The sequence below is a fragment of the Echiichthys vipera genome, assembly GCF_963691815.1.
Source record: "Echiichthys vipera genome assembly, chromosome: 20".
Taxonomy (NCBI): domain Eukaryota; kingdom Metazoa; phylum Chordata; class Actinopteri; order Perciformes; family Trachinidae; genus Echiichthys; species Echiichthys vipera.
In genome coordinates, this window is record NC_139845.1 from 24029306 (window position 1) to 24045729 (window position 16424).

General features: G+C 41.4%; 1 protein-coding gene across 1 annotated transcript in view; it reads right to left on the reverse strand.

The window, feature by feature from the left end:
• Positions 1–670: 670 nt before the first annotated feature.
• LOC310962832 (EF-hand calcium-binding domain-containing protein 6-like) overlaps positions 671–16424 on the reverse strand; it is a gene marked incomplete at both ends in the record, with an annotated part of 67619 nt that continues 51865 nt past the window's right edge. Inside the window, 13 exons of the mRNA XM_083935429.1 lie at positions 671–862; positions 943–1153; positions 2223–2321; positions 4177–4347; positions 4443–4561; positions 4639–4702; positions 4805–5028; positions 6120–6235; positions 7247–7361; positions 9292–9505; positions 10478–10618; positions 11955–12115; positions 15693–15783. Of these exons, the coding sequence (XP_083791555.1) occupies positions 671–862; positions 943–1153; positions 2223–2321; positions 4177–4347; positions 4443–4561; positions 4639–4702; positions 4805–5028; positions 6120–6235; positions 7247–7361; positions 9292–9505; positions 10478–10618; positions 11955–12115; positions 15693–15783 (1918 nt within the window). The remainder of the gene's footprint in view (positions 863–942; positions 1154–2222; positions 2322–4176; positions 4348–4442; positions 4562–4638; positions 4703–4804; positions 5029–6119; positions 6236–7246; positions 7362–9291; positions 9506–10477; positions 10619–11954; positions 12116–15692; positions 15784–16424) is intronic.

Sequence of the window (16424 nt, forward strand, 5' to 3'; positions counted from 1 at the left end):
AGTCCAAATTAGTGGTTCCCCTGTTTGATTCACCACTGACTTGGAGTAGGCTGATCATTGACACACTAAACAAACAACAACAAACCTGGCAACCCGACTGCTGGAACTATTTTTTGTGGTTGTGACTACGATCTTGAGACACTAGATGGTGATTTTCTGCTCATTCTCCATATTCAACCTTTAAACATCATCCTTTTTTTAGCCTAAACTACCATTTCACAGTGTCAAATAGAATTGACTATTTATTAAGACAACACATGAATCTGTTTCCATTAAATTTCGTAAGCTCATACGAATTGTTGTGCATACGTTTTTTTGAGATGAGAGAACGTCGTCTCAACATGCTAATATCAGTGATGTTGCCACAGTAGGTACGCGTCCTGTGTGTCTGAAACATCCAAATCCAGAAGGACGCAATAAACTCACTGTCGACGTGGGGGATGCACCCCAGGGTTTTCCCTACTAGTCTGACACTTAGGATAAGTGCAGCGCCTATGTATTTTCATCGCACCTATGGTTGCCCTAGCTTCTCTGTCCTCTCCTTTGCCTGATAGACCAAAGAGGACCTAGCTCCTACACAAGAGCCCTTTTTTGGTAAGAGGAAATGAGGCAGAATCAAAGTCTGAGTCTGTAGGTGAGTACAATTGGATTAAGTTGAGAGAACGGACCCCTACAGGTATGCAACTTCAATTTTGAGGAAGTCCTTCCAGTTAACAGAGCAACTTTCACGGTCCAGCTGCAGTTTGGTCAGCATGTATCTGTACTGTTTGTCTGACAGTCGGGCACAAAAATTCTCAAGCACCTGACGAAATTCCAGAGCTTTGACCATCCCTGTGCCACTCTGGTCAAAGGCCAAGAACGCCTGAAGGACAGAGAGCCACAGAAAAGTGATCAGCCGAGGAAGTGATGACTAAGAAAAATGGAGCATGTTATAAGTTTGACCTTGTACAGATGAGGTGCGGAGGCAGTGACTAGTTCTTGCATCCTAGCCAGAGTCACGTCTTGACTGAGGCTGTCCAAAGACTTTATCTGGTGCGCAGCATCAGGAACAGCAGGAGGGCGCTCACACCTCTTCCTTGCTTTTTGGTCAAACGTAGACAGGAAATCCACGCCAGACAGCCTCTTGCACTTATCATCAATGGAAACCTTGTGCCTAAAGAGAGAGGAAGTGCAACATTAACAAGTCGGTTTCACACTGAATGATTTAAACAAGTATGGGTTTTAGTCGCACAGAAACAGAGAGGAACATTATTGCGTCCCAGAGGATGAATTCTAAAGAGACACCGTGACCTTTACTCTAGGCCCGGTCCACACGAACACGGGCATTTTTGAAACCAAACTTTTTTTGGCCCCTGGTTAAAAAAAAAATCCCGTCCACACCACTGGTTTGATAAAAAAATATCTCTGTCCACATGAAACTGCAAAACAGGCCTCCTTCATAACAGCACCTCTGTCAGCAGTCACGTCAACGCCCCACAAGTCTCCATAGATACAACTTTTTTTAAATTTCCTTTGGCACTATATTTTCTCAATATATTCCTACAAAAAAAAGAAGTTGTATCACTCCACAGACCAGCTGTTTGAGTCATACTATAAACCATTTGTTGAATAAATAAATACAACAAAATTAAATTGATTGATTCCAACAGGAATGGTGAAATAATGCTCACTGTAGGGACAAGAGGATGCCTTTATGAGCACAGTAGAACAGAAGAACTTCTGCAGAGGGACACGGACCAGCTGTAAGAGAAAGTTTCTGTGGAAATGGGAGGAAAGCTCTGACAGCTCTGAAAATGTTATAAAATATAAAATATAGCGCACATTTCAACTGAAAAAATGTTTTCGTGAGCTTTTTTTAGTTGAAAATACATTTAGCTGCGGCCCCCGTCTACAGCAGTACATTGCTGAGCTTCTGTGTCAATCCTCCTGTCTGCTTCTCTAAACTGCAGCGCGCCGACTGTCCTCTGCTACAGGTAACACACTCACTTTAGAGAAGTAGCTTATACTACCACAATTCAAAATAGCCGAACTATTTCTTTAACTGAGATGGATAAAGATGTTAAAATTACATAAAATCCAGAAAAATACTGTATGCATGACACAGCTTCAAATGATAATCTGCATATAAAACACATGCCCTAATCTATTTTCATTGTGGTCTTTGGTGAGATTGTTTTGAATGTATGTCTTTTTAAAGTAAAAGATGGCTGTAGCTCTGTAACAGGCTCAGCAGCTCCTCCACTCTCACTGTGCCATCTCCCCTTGTTTCCAACTGAGTCAGGGAGTTGCTCAACCCCTCATAGTTCTCCTGCAAAATCTGCCTACGGACAGTAACACAAGAGCTGGTGATATGAACAGGAAACCTGCGCTGATAGCTTCAATTAAGTATTTCTGTTGAAATGGACAGCGTAATCAAAAAAGACTTTTGGCTTAAACTTTTACTCACATCAGATAACAAAAGAAACAAATTTGGAAACGTGAATGCGGATTCTAAAAAGACCTCTCCACAAGTCAAGCAATTGTTAAACATCAAAAGAATTTTTTTTTTTTTCTCATGATCAAAATTTGTGCTCACATGGCTAATAATTGCCTACAGTGGAAAATGAGTGGAATTTAATAAACACTGCTGCATGGACCTCACAATATTCATCAAGAAAAATAAATATTTATAACGGCTCAATAATAATCACAGCATGTGCAAAATGTTTCCACCAGGCTTAAATGGTGTGCATCCAAACTCCCTGGGGTATGGAGCTCATTCGGGAGAGGAGTTCAGATCGATTAGGGCTATGCTAACATTGTAGCTCCAGGCACATCAATTCCGGAATGACCAGGTAGTCCAACTTCCTTGTTTACTTTTCCCTAAGCAATCTTCTTTTCCATTCAGTCTCTGTACAAATGGGGTACTATCATCTCTGGGTGCCTACAGACAGCTACAAAAATGTGTTCTTCCATTTCTGATTCAACAGCATCAGGACGTCAGCACAATCTAAATGCTGATAGGCTTTCATAACACAGCCTCACATGCAAATACGCAAATACACAAATTTAGCGTCACCTGGTGCAGTATTGGTGTCTTTCCTTTGATTTTTTTCTGTAATTGCACCATGCAAATTGTGGAGAAAACATGCCTTTAGAAATCGTTTAAGCAACTCTGTTGAGTTAGTTGGGAATCTGATCTCTATGTGAAAATATTCTAAGCATGTGCAGCACTGGGGGAGATAGAGAGATAGACCCAGAGTCTGCAGGAAAAATTGCATTGAAAGCTTCTGGATGTGGCTATGTAGCAGAATATCTGGGCAACCATATGCTGTGATCATATCGCCTGCGATGTACTCAAAAGAAGCAGCGCAATTACATACAAAGTCAAGCTACAGATGTGATTTGAACACCAGCGGCTCCTTGCTCACTTTACTCGCGTTACCCACAACGCCATAAGGGAAAATCGATCACGTCCAGTGTCTCCACCGTGCTAGTTGAAAACTAGAACTTTTCAGCCGAATCACATGACACTGCGGTGCGTAAATCAATCAGCATTGAGATCAACACAGCCACCATTGTTGCAGATCTTGACCACATTAAGGAACCGGACTGTTCCTATGGATATAATATAACAGATATAACTCTGACCTGTGGATGACGGCAACGTGCCTTTAGGCATCTAGTCTGCCAGAAATACAGAAGAAGAAGAAGAAGAAGAAAGCCATCATTGCAGAGTGAAGTGTATCCAATGAGCGGTCAGATCTATAGGAGAGCCGCTGAGGCAGGGCAGCACCCTCTACAGCTACGAAGGTAAATCACTGACGGCCTGATCTCACTGCAACACAACAGCTCTTTTAAGAGCCACACACTTCATCTGAGAGCTAATTTCTGTTCTTTTAAGCATTCAGATCCCTGGTTAGCACTAGCATCACTTCCCATTTAGCACAAGAGTAGAGTATAGCTGCAGGCAGCAAGCTGCAGGCAGCTAGCCGCCAGCTGCTACCTAACTGCCTCAACACTTGTGCGATTGGTACAATGGTCCAAATATGATCCAATATGATCAAGCAGCGCGTTGCTTGCGTTTCTTGCAATTTTATTGCATCTATCGCATGCAGTGTGATTGCAGCTTTACTTAGCCTGCTGCCACTGACCTGGACAAATGGCAGATAATGGACAGTTCTCTTCTACACTTACTCCAAACACTCCAGTGATGCAGCTTCGGAGGACACTGGTCTTTCAGCGTTCCGCTGGTCAACAGCTTGGCTCGGGTTCTGGCTTTGAGTTCTGGGTTCAACTTCGTGATGAAGCCCCAGCTTTTGCAGGAAGTCACAAACTGTCACACAGCCCCGCCCCTCTGGGTCATACCTGTCAAAATGAAAAAAAGAACTGTGTCTGGCATTTACAAGAGCACTTCACTGCATGATGTAGTAATTGTGAGGCCTCGACTGGTTATCTCTTACCTTGACCAAAGCTGGTCAAACTCATTAGATCTCATAGGAAGAGAATAGGTGAAGAGGAGTTCCCTCAAGTTCTTTTTATGGATCCAACCTTGGCCATCTGGGTCAAACTGACACAGAACCTAAGAGAGGAAAAAGGACAGTTCTTTGCATCGTGCAAAGAAATATTTGAGGTGAGCTTTCTGTAAGTATTGCTTACCTTAGACATGTCTGCCCACTTGTAGTGGGCTTCACAAGCCAGAAGTTCATGGAGCTGCTCTTGTCTGTCAAAAGATACAGAAAAACAAACATAAAATATACCAGAGACAACTTTCCTTAAAATGTCCAAGCATCAGCGACAATAACCATATCAGACTCACACACACACAGTTTGTGGCCCTTGTTTGGATTTGCCATCATTTTCAACAACATCGACAAATTCTGTGAAGTTGAGGTTGCCACCAGGATGTAGGCCAATCAGATCCAGCAGCTGCTGGTACTCTGCCTCCCCGCAGAAAAACCCCAGGCTTCTGTACAGCACTTTGAAATCATGGCAGTCGACAACCCCTTTACGTGTCCTGTCCATCAGTCGGAAAGCTGTCAGGTTGTCCTGATGGGAAGAGATTGGGTTATCAGAATAGAGACATTTATTGATTAAATATTTGTGTGTACTAAGGTTTTCACGATACTACAATTTCAAGGTCGATACTGATACCATGGAAAAATACTCTATACCATTTTCAATACCACAGGAGAAAATTTCAAAAAATGAAGGCAGAATTCTAAAGATTTTAACAATACAAACACTTTTCAAAAGTGGTCTGATGTAGTCAAAACAAGAAAGAAAACACACAACTGTAGGGTGTATATATGACAAATATGATCAAAATCCCGTTTGTTTTGTGTTCTGTGGACATTAACTGATTCCATGAAGGAGGTTAAACCTTGAATTCAGTTGGTGAATGAGTTGTTGTTGATCAGGTTTCTCCACAGTGTAAACAGGGATCTTCTCCATGCTAATAGATTCAGAGAAACACAGAAAACAAAGCACCAACAACATAGTTAGTGATCCCAGAGTTTATTAAAAGAGTGTTTTAAAGACTTACCTACTGGCCCCTGTACCAGCTCCTCTCATAGTAAAGTCCATTCAAGTGGATTACCAAAGTCAATCCAAAAGGAAGGAGCCCATTGGTGCTTTATTTTCTGTGTAGGGACTTTTCTCATGCTGCTGCAGAGGTTTGCTGTTATTTTCAGCAGTATCAGTGGTTAAAAAAGACCTTTTAATGTCTTCACTGTACTGCCCCGAGCTAATCAGTGTTAGCCACGTCCGGCTGTTAGCGACTCTTTAGGATTTCTCTGTTAATAGTTTCTACACGCCGAAAAAGACCCTTGGATGATTTTACGCTGGAATTTCACTTTAAGGGCCTGACCCTGAACCCCAACATCCAGCCAGGGACCACCTTTCTCTCTCCTTCATTTCCTTTCATGTCTCTTATGAAGACGTAAAACACCTAAGAAAATGTCAGGCATAAATAATGCCGAAATGGCTTTTGATTTAATTAAAATCTTAGGGAATATTACATTATGGAAAAAGCAGCCAGTTTACATGATTCTTTTCCTTCTTTTTTAAATTAAAATAACAGGTAATGCATTGCTGATTAGCAGCTGGTCTGAAAGAGTTCCTGTGAACATGTTGCTCACCCCATGGATGATCTTGATCCTGGTCTTCAGGGCAGCCAGGCACTGCCCAGCAGAAGTAAAGAAAGGTTCAACCTCTTGACCCTTAGAGGGCTGCTGCCCGCCTCTGGCTGTGGCCTCTGCAGAAACCATGAGAAATCATGGAGAAACAGAAAGAGCCTTTTAATCAGGTACACAATTGGCTGGTTCCTAATTTCCCAGAGTTTTTGAGGACATAAAGGCCATCACACCAGGGTTTTTGTCGTGCAATCAATTCACAATATATTTTTTCAATCTTTTCTTCTGTCATGAGTATTTTCTCACAGAACACGGATATTACGTGGCAATAAAATGGCGGCATTTATAGGATTTAGGATCAATTTTTCATTAGGATCAAAGGCCAATTTTTCCGTAGTCCACTTTTGTGTTGTTTATTCGCCATGCCCCTGGTGTGTAAAGGCCTTTAGACTCAACAAATTGTAGTTTTTGTTCCATTTTGTGAATCATTTGTGGGTTTCTGTACTCCAAGGAATGCCCTTGGTGTCTTCAAACACACTGGGCATTTAACTACCTGACCTAATTTACACTTTATTAGAAGCCCACTCGTATTCTAAATCGAGGGAACTTATTTGTTCCTTGCAAACTACTACATAATTTTACGTCTTGGCTTTGTTTGATGATGCTTCTTGGTTTTTTTCTTTTTTCATTCTTTCTAACTGTATTTATTTTTATTTTTTAGAGAATACAAATTAGAGCAATGCCCTGCTGCTCTGTTTTCTGCTTCCAAAGCATATAATTAGCCCAAACAAGCAGAAATGAGTGTGATTCTGAATCTGTGCTTCTCCGCTCTGCTAATGAGAGAAGAAGAGTCACTCCTACTCTATTTATAATCCAGGAAGATTTCTCCAATGGCTCATGTACTAAGAAAGACATAATTTTACAGGAAGCAGGGGGCTTATGTTTGATCACTGTGGGTGGGGGAGGAGTGGGGATGCAAGGCAAGATGGAATGGAGGGGGACAGGAGCCTGGTGGGGAGTAGGAAGGGATTTTAAAAATCTCTATTTAAGCATTGAAAACCCTGCCATGCAGAACTGATAGGATTGCTGACGCCGCTGGTCAAGCTGTTCTGGCTGCCGTTCTTCTGTCTCACCCTCATATTTCACCAGAAACACCGAACACTGGATCCATCCATCCCTGAAGCCCAGCAGTTCAGTGAACTTATGGAAATCCTTATCGTCCAACATGACCCAGCTGTCCTCTAGTATCTGGGGATAAGAAGAGAAAGCAAGATAAGTTGGCAGCCTGCTGCCCTGTACTGTGCTTCAGGTCAGGTTGCATTACACACAGCAACCCAGACAGTAGTGTGCGGTGGAGAGAGAGAGACGAAAGAAGAAAATGTGTTTGAAGGTGAGTTTGAAGTTAGCAGTAAGGTTAGAGCTGTGAATGTAGCAGTTTATTTGTCAGTGAACAAATCTACAACCCAAGCCAAGTTCCACCAGCTGATCAAAGTGGAGGGGATTAGTTACGAAGTTGGTGACAACTTCAGCCCAGGCACACAAACATGGACCAGTAATTCTCATTTCAGTGATAAGCCGCTCCTCCGACAACCATTAAGCTTTATGTGCAAAATGACATGACCGATACGTAAATGAGTGTATGACATAATTTGCATCCAAGCGCAGCACTGCAAACAGCTCATTATCAGTTACCACCTTAAGTTTAGCCTTAAAATAATTAACCAGAAAGAGGACAAAACTGAAAGACACCACCGTAAACTGTCCCACTGCACTCCTCAAATTCAAATAGTTCTGAGCTGAAATGTCCTGCAGTCACAGCTATGGCATGGGCAGTCACAAACAGCAGAAGTTATGAAGCAAATCTAGAAGTCATTGCTGTGTGGAAGTAAATCTGTGCCATCAGATTTTGAAATTAAAAAAACATCAAGTTTCTAGGACTGAATATTTATGCATTGAAATCGTGTATATGAACGTTTTGACTCTGATATTATTATGTTTCCAAAATCTATGTTAAAGAATTCAATGTAAACAAATTCACGGCTGAAAAATCCAATGTTAAAAAATTCTTAGTTAAAAATTTAAATAAAACCGAAATAAAAAAATACAATGTTAAAAACAATTCAACATGCCAGATTCAGTGTACAAAATTCAGTGTTGACATCTGGGAAACCAAGGAAGAGCGATCGATTTTAGATACTAGATCAGGTGTATGTGGTCGAGCAAGGAGGAGACAAGAGCGGCTGCTCGTTGGCTAATTCCAGCACATAGGCTACTATGGATATACAGTATAAACATAATAGTCTATGATCCACCATGCTTTCATGCTACACTGGTTAGTTTCTGATACAAAGAGTAGCCGACTGCTCGGGGTCCGGGGGAAGCGACATATTAGACAGTGATTGGTTTATCTCTCCTTCCTGAATATGTTTGAATTTCAGAGCTCAGAGAAGTGTACAGACATCACCTCTTTCAGCAGAGGAATGCAACAAAATGGGCTCAGATACAAATCACTATAGTCAATGTCAGACATTTTAGAGGACACAAACAGAAGAAAACACACTTTTTTGAGTGGAGGGAGAAAAAATACTCCAAAAAGATTACATGTAATTTGTTGCTTCCACTCCTGCCTATAGTTGTCTGTAATGAGGACGCACAGACAAGATTGTTGTCCTCTGCATAAGGCAAACCACACCACAGCCATTGTTTGCACTTATTTGATCCTTTTTTTAAATAAATCTTGCAAGGGAAGGATGAAGTAACATGCAATTCTGGAGTGAGATTGATTGTATTTTCTATAATATAAACTAAATAAATATTTGTCTGACTTCTCCTGTAATTTGAAAGGAAGGATGGCCACAACTATTAAAAATAAAAAAACAAATAGTAATAGATTGGAATTATCTACTCAAATAAGCTGGAAAAACTACTGAGCCTTCTTTGAAAAAATAAAACAACGTATTTATAGCTGTTTTTAAAGATCTATGTCTTTATGGGAACTGAGAGCCACAAAGAGAAGAAGGATGTCAGAAAGTACTGACAGATGGATTAATGCTTTATATTGGTTTAATTATAAATACAAATATGACATACTGTATATCTCTGTATGGAGATTGGCAAGGTTCAGTTGTTCTGCTTTGATCTTTAGAGGTCATGTAGCTTGAATTTGTTCCCGACTCACCTTCCGTACATCCGTCTCTGACAGTGTCCCAGCAGAGCTGTGGGTGATGGCCCAGATGCGGTCGGTCAGGCTGCTGTGGCGTTGCTCTAACCTTGATTTCATCCTCTTGAAAGCAATGTCCAGGATGTTGCAGGTGTCTGAAGTGAGCTGCAGACTGGAGGAAGGCCGCTGGCCCCTGACTGACTGCAGGGTCGACTGAGGTGGTGTGCATGGCCTGCAGGGCAGATTGTTTTCAACTCAGTATTGAAGGATACTAAACCAGAGTAGAAGGCAGTGGTGACTCAGTCCGTGGGGAGTTGGTTTGGGACTGGAGGGTAGTTCAAGTCCCGCACGGACCAAAGTGCAGTGTTTTGACTGGTAGCTGGGAATGTGCCAGCAACATAAAAAAGAACAACCTAAAGAATTGGAGCAGCAACTACCCCTTTGCTCTGACACCTCTCCATTGATGCATGTCCATGGGCCCTAAGTGTGCCTGTGAGTGTATTTCAGGCCCATATGGGTAATGTACCAGAGTGTACATTTTGATTCCTCCATTGAGGGATTAATTAAGTGCTTCTAAAAAAAAGATGGTGTAGCCAGCGCTGCAGTCAAGAGTCTGCTTATAGTCCAAGTGACCGATAATGTTAGAGTTAAAACAAGTAACAAGTCAGCCAAGTTTATTTGCTCTCTTGCTTTACAATTGAAAGACAACACAGCTACTGGTGGGTGCCAGTTCTTTTTGGGGGGGGCAGGAGGGGCAATCAGGTAGGGCATCAGCCATTACAGTTGGGTCTAGGGATCGTCCGATATGGATTTTTTAGGGCAGATGTCGTTACTGATTTTTTTTCCATCAGCCTTAGCCAGTGACCGATACAGACGCAGATTCTCTTGAGCCGATATTTGGAGCAAATACAACTTTTGCTCCCTCAATTTGCATCATACAAAATTACACAATGATGATAACAAACGCTATGAGTCTCAATTTCTAAAAAAAAGGAACATTTCTTAAACTTAAAAAAGGCTTCTCCAGCAAACAGAGCTGTCTGTGGACGCCTGTCTGTAAATAATGCTGGAAAAAAATTATCGGTCAACGCAGCAGTCCACATTGGCTGATACCCATTCCCCCCAAAAAACGCAAATATTGGCCGCAAATATCGTCCGGCCGATGTATCGGTCTATCACTAGTTGGGTCTCTCTCTATGCTCACCTCTCAGTATGGTAACTCTTCTCGTGGGATGAGGATGTGTATGTTTCATCTGTTAGTGGTACTCCCAGGTTTCTGAGGAAGCCAGTATACAAAACCAACTTAGAAGAACTGGCAGGTCTAGAGCTGGAGGTGTCGCAGAGCCTGGAATAACAAAGACAAAGTATGAGAGTGAGCTGAGAAAAAACCCAAACTCAACCTGAACTGAGCAAGGGTCATAGGTTTACTTTTAGCAAGATGAAAGGGAAAGGAATAGTTTGACATTTTGGGAGATATCTTAACTTTCATCAAAACGCCTCTAAATCTTACTATTTAAATGTTGTTTCTCCTTTGTACACAAACAGAAATATAAAAGACACAACTTGTGGTTTTACCCCCGGCAACAATGTCTAGGTAAAGATGATGACTAATATGATGATAGAATGTTCTGGTTAATCAAATAAAATACAGCACATTAATGAGTGAGCTTTAGAGATGCTGATATGTATATATATAAACAAAACCATATGTGTATATATGTATACACATATGTTTGTTTGTTTTTTTACTTTGAAGAGAGCCAGGCTACTTCAGTTTTTAGGCCTTGTCCAAAATACCAATAGCTCCTGGCTCCAGTTCTGTACCTGAGGCAAAAACACGAGAGTAATATTGATTTTGTTATATAACTATAACAAAGTCAAGAAAATATGTTCGAATGTTAAACTATTCCCTTAAAATTGAGGAACACTAACGTCCTTTACTTTGTGACCGGGCTACATTGGTTCAATTGTTAACACTGTTGCCTCTATGGGTGTGTCCAGATAAGTTGCTCATAGCGCTGTTTTTACACTGCAGCGCTGTAACTTGTCATCTTCAGTCATTTCAATGAGGATCAGGCGGCAGAGGGTAAGTGGTTTTGACCAAGGCAGCAGTGGTATGAAGTGGTTGCGCCCACATAAACACACATAGAGTTTACTCTGACGTGCAGAGTTCACCATGCTGAACTCCAGGCAGTAACCACCACTTTTAGCACTTTTCTTTTTCGGAAAACGCTCGCGAAGGTAGGCGGTTGACAGGCAGGTTGCCGCGTGGCAGTGGCATATATGACTATTCTAAAAATTATATATTATATATATTATTATATATATATATATATATACCAGAAGATGTTAATATTTGATTGTTTTGATTGTGAAAAAAGGCGGATGGACAGCTATAGGTCCTTTACCAGCTTGCTGATTCTAACATGCTTTCATGCAACACTGGTTACAGAAGCGAGCCGCCCGGCTGTCACTCTTCTGGTGATAGCAATGTACTTTCCTACACTGTGACAAGAGTGCGAGAATGAGGCGTAAAGTTGTGACATTTGACTAATTTAGTGCCTGGCTGGCTGGCTACGGAGCTCAGTTCTCCCTTCAACTACAGCACAGAGAGACAGGTTTATTTTGTAACATGTATGGTTGGTTGCACCTTTTTTAAGGCTGCACTGTGTGTTTCTTACTTGTTGAAGTGCGTGTCTGAGATGGGTATGCCATAGCAGCTTAAGACCTTCTTCACATCTTCCTGTGTGACATAGCCGGTGTGCTGAGGGTCACACAACTTCAGAGCTGCCAGCACTGAACTGAGCTGCTCACACAGCTTGTCCAGCAGTAAACTCTCCGCCTTAATATAGAAGTACACACACACACACGCACACACACACACAAATCACACTGTGCATTAAAAATTAACCCCTTTTTTTGATCCCTCTGTTTTCTTTCTCTGTTTGATCTTGTGATGCTCGTTGTGTTTGATTTGGGTAATAATTGATCTTAGTATGTCGTTAACACTCACTGTTCTCAATGAAGCAGATGCCACAGACAGTTTATCAGCACCATGTGTAGTCTGCCTCTCATCTGGTGTGTTTTGTCCCTCCTGAGGAAAGATAATCAAATAATGTACACATTAATGGCCTTACATGGAATTAGTGCACACATACACCTTAGCAAATGGTTAAATAAGCATACATCAGTGTCTGCAGTTTCCTCAGGGACAGCCCGGGCCTCAGCAGTGTTTGCAGAAGAGACCGGTGGTGCCTCATTGCCTGTGGGTACACAGGTGATACTGCAGTTGAGTCTCTCCAGGCTTGCCAGCTGGATGACCCCAGTGTGTTCTGGGTCCAGTGAATTGAGCAGCTCTGTGATCTGTGACTGTTGAGTTTGGGGTCGCGTCCCACCTGGTCTCCCCAGCAAATGTTGAAGGTCTGCTCTAGTGATCCAACCTGCCTCCTTCAGGAAAGAAAAGCAATGTGAACATTCTTCAAATTGTATAGTTTCACAGGTACGTGGTGTCTGATATCATAGCTGGTAGAGATGTTCTAAAACCAATGTTTCATCCCAACACCGATTCTGATACCTGAATTAGCGTACAGATCCGATACCAGCGCATAGTTCTGTAGGACATGCTGCTACATTTTTAACATTTTTAACACTTATAACTTATCGCTCCTTCTCACTTATCTAGTTTGTACTTATTTTATTTCAATCTGCTGCTAAACTGCATGCTGCGTATTGTTGTATATTGTATATACCTACGCTTAACCACGACGTCTGTTGCACTCTGTCACACTTGGTTCATTGCTTGATTTATTTTACGTTAGCTTTATTTTGATTTGATTTATGTTTATGCTTATTGTTACTCTGATCCTTTTCCGCCTTTGTATTGAAACTGTTGCAAAATAAATTCCCACGGGATAAATAAAGCTTCTTGAATCTTGAATCTTGAATTGAATAGGCAAAAGGGTATACATTATTATTATTTAACAGCTGTTAACTACTAAACCCTTTATGGATGTAATATAATATCATTGTTGTGTGTCCAGGTTCAGGTTAAATCTTTTATTAAACATGAACAAATACAGAGAATGAATGAATACCATACTGCTTTCTGTTATCTGGTTATTAGCTAGTCTATCTAGCTTGAAGGAAAAATAAAATAAAATACTTTAAAGTCGGTTTTGGAGGCTAAATGACATATCAAATATGGTAGACTTGCTTTTTAGGCAGTATTTCAGGCATTCATTTGGTAGGGGCAGGGCTCCAGAATTAAAAGAAGTTGGACAAAAGGTTAAACAAATTGCAACAGAAGCAAACTCCACTGATTATGTATCTTCAGTTTGTCCTGAGTGAGGGAAAAAAAGCCCAGAAGAATCCCAATTGGTGAAAGTGTCTAGAAAGACCTAAATATCCGCTATGGATTCAACTATACATTATTTTTATCACACGATTAGGGAAATAAATAACCTTAGGATATCACTTAAAGGCCAATGGCTGCCAACCACAGGTCAGAGTTATATCCATCCTATTATATCCATATGAACACTGTTTTCTTGATGCAGTCAACAACTGCAACAATGGCGGCTTTGGTGATCCCCTGGATGTATAATGGAGAACTCCGATGACGTTAGCTGCAATCTCAACACTGATTGACTAACGTTCCACAATGTAATGCAATTCGCCTGAAAATTGTAATATTCTCAACATAAGTTTGATGGAATGGATGCATTGGATGCGTTGGATGCGTTGGATGCGTTGGATGCGTTGGATGCGTTGGAATGCGTTGGATGCGTTGGATGCGTTGGATGCGTTGAATGAGTTGGACAGGATTTGAAATCGCGTCTGTAGATTGCCTTTGTATGCAATCGCGCTGCTTATATTGCGTCGGGTCTGAACCAAGTCCACCACAACGACTTCCTGGTTGATCGAATAAGCGAGTGCCAAAAACTGCAGTTCTCTGATTGTCCACAAGGAATAGTTTGCACAATGGAGCAGTTTCTCATTGACCCCCATGATAGACAGGTCATATTCACAGCGTAATTAAACCTATTTAAGGCCTGCTACAAAATATATTCTAGTCTGTATGTTGAGGTCATATCTCCATGACAACACTTAGGGGGCTGAATTTTTTTAGACCAGGAGGTTAAAGTTCATGAATAATTAAGGGGGTGGCCTCATGAGTGACAGCTAGCCTCTGGCCCTCACTTCTCCTCGGAGGTAAACGTCAGCCAGATGGACATAGACCCGCCCAACGTCACATACATGCCCTTTTTTCATAAGAGAAAATAAGGCGGAGTCAAAGTCTGACAAGATGGAGACTCCTGTAGGCAAGGACGATTGGATCAAGTTGAGAGAACGGACCCCGACAGGTATGCTATGTCTGTTTTTTATACGATCTATGGTCTGAACGCACCATCAGACTGTTGGACTGACTGCACAGCCGTGATTAGTGGATATTAATAGTAATACATATAACAATATATAAGTGCTATGTGATAATGCACTGCAATATTATGATATCACTATTAAAATCTGGAACAATAGCAAGTCCATCTGATGTGTATGTTGCATTGTGAATCATACACAAAACAATGTGAATCATCTCCTGAGCTCTTGAATGCTCCCCTAGAGGTAGTCTAAAAACCATAGTTGGCTTAAAACCTGCCTGAGTGAAAAACCTCATTATTGGCTGGCGGTGTGAGGACACTCTTGTTTGATCTCCCACCCTCTGAATAGATTATTAAAGCAGTTGATGGATTGGGTTTTTTCTCCCCTCCCATGCCATTAAAAGGAGGAGATTTTGGCAGATAGATATGTGTGATTCATATCTGGGAGAGACTTCACACACGTGCAAACACACACACACACACGCACTTCCTCAGACTTGGAAGCCGACCGTTGTTTAGTGAGTGGCGGCAGCAACATCAAACACAACTGTGAATTAATGGAAAATTCAACCCCCCTTTTCTCAAAGTTTAGTCAAAACTCCAAAGTTTCATCTAGCTGAAGTAGACTGATTTGAAATTAAAGAGGCAGAACTGGATGCGGAGGCGTGTTGAAGGGAATGGCTGTCAGACGAACATATGGCTAGTGACTGAGTGGCTAACCAGTGGCCATATGCAATCATCTAATCATGTTTATGGCCATCAAAAAGCTGCGGATGATGATTGGCTCATCTGTAAAGCTGTCTGGCATTTATATTTAAAGCATACACCTGAGCATGTGCCTTTGTCTCTTAGCAATCTGCTGCGATTACTCCCTTGTGTCCTGTCTGATCACATTTAGAATCACTTCTGTCTTGTCTGTCACTACAGATTTTGCACGGCTGTGCAATAAGGGAAAGGTTTGAACAAGATTTTTGTACAAGTAGGAGATTCATCACTCCTTTTAAGTCCATTATTTATTTCACCAGTCTTGACTCATACCGTGTCCTTCCACTTGAAAATCTCTGTCAGTCGAGGGTAAATGTTCTGGAGATCCAAGTTGTCTTCTTCTGGGGCATGTTGCTCCAAAGCCCTGGGAGAGGAGATACAGTAGGTGGAAAGGAAAGGAACAAAGATTATGTATCAGAATGGATATAGAGTATATGTCTATAAATTCTGTATAATTTAAAACACTTCTCTCCAACCAGTAACCATTGCTTGACTTCGTCCTCACCTCGATAATATATTTTCTAAAGCACCTTGGCCTATGAACACTGACCATCTTGAGTTCATTTTCGGTGTAAGATGATCTGTGAATCTGACAACTCAAGACCTACAAAGTAAAAAGGTCTCCACCTTCTGTGGGGGCAGTATCAAACACAGCCAAAATATGTTTGACCATTGAAGCATTCAAGCAATCAGCCAGCCAACATATAAGTCAATATATGGTGAATGGACTTGTACTCTGACCAATCAAGCCACTTTTAAACTACTCACACACACTCACACATTCAAACAGACATTCATAATGATGACAGAGGCTACCAGCTAATCATCTAATGTAATCTAATCATTCAAATCACATTCACACACCCACGCACAGCACAGGGAACAATTTGGGGTTCAGTGTCTTGCCCAAGGACATGTGGACTGGAGGAGTCGGGGATCGAACAGCCGATCTGCCAAATGGAGCCACCTCAGTGTTTTATATATACTGTATATAACAAGACAAAT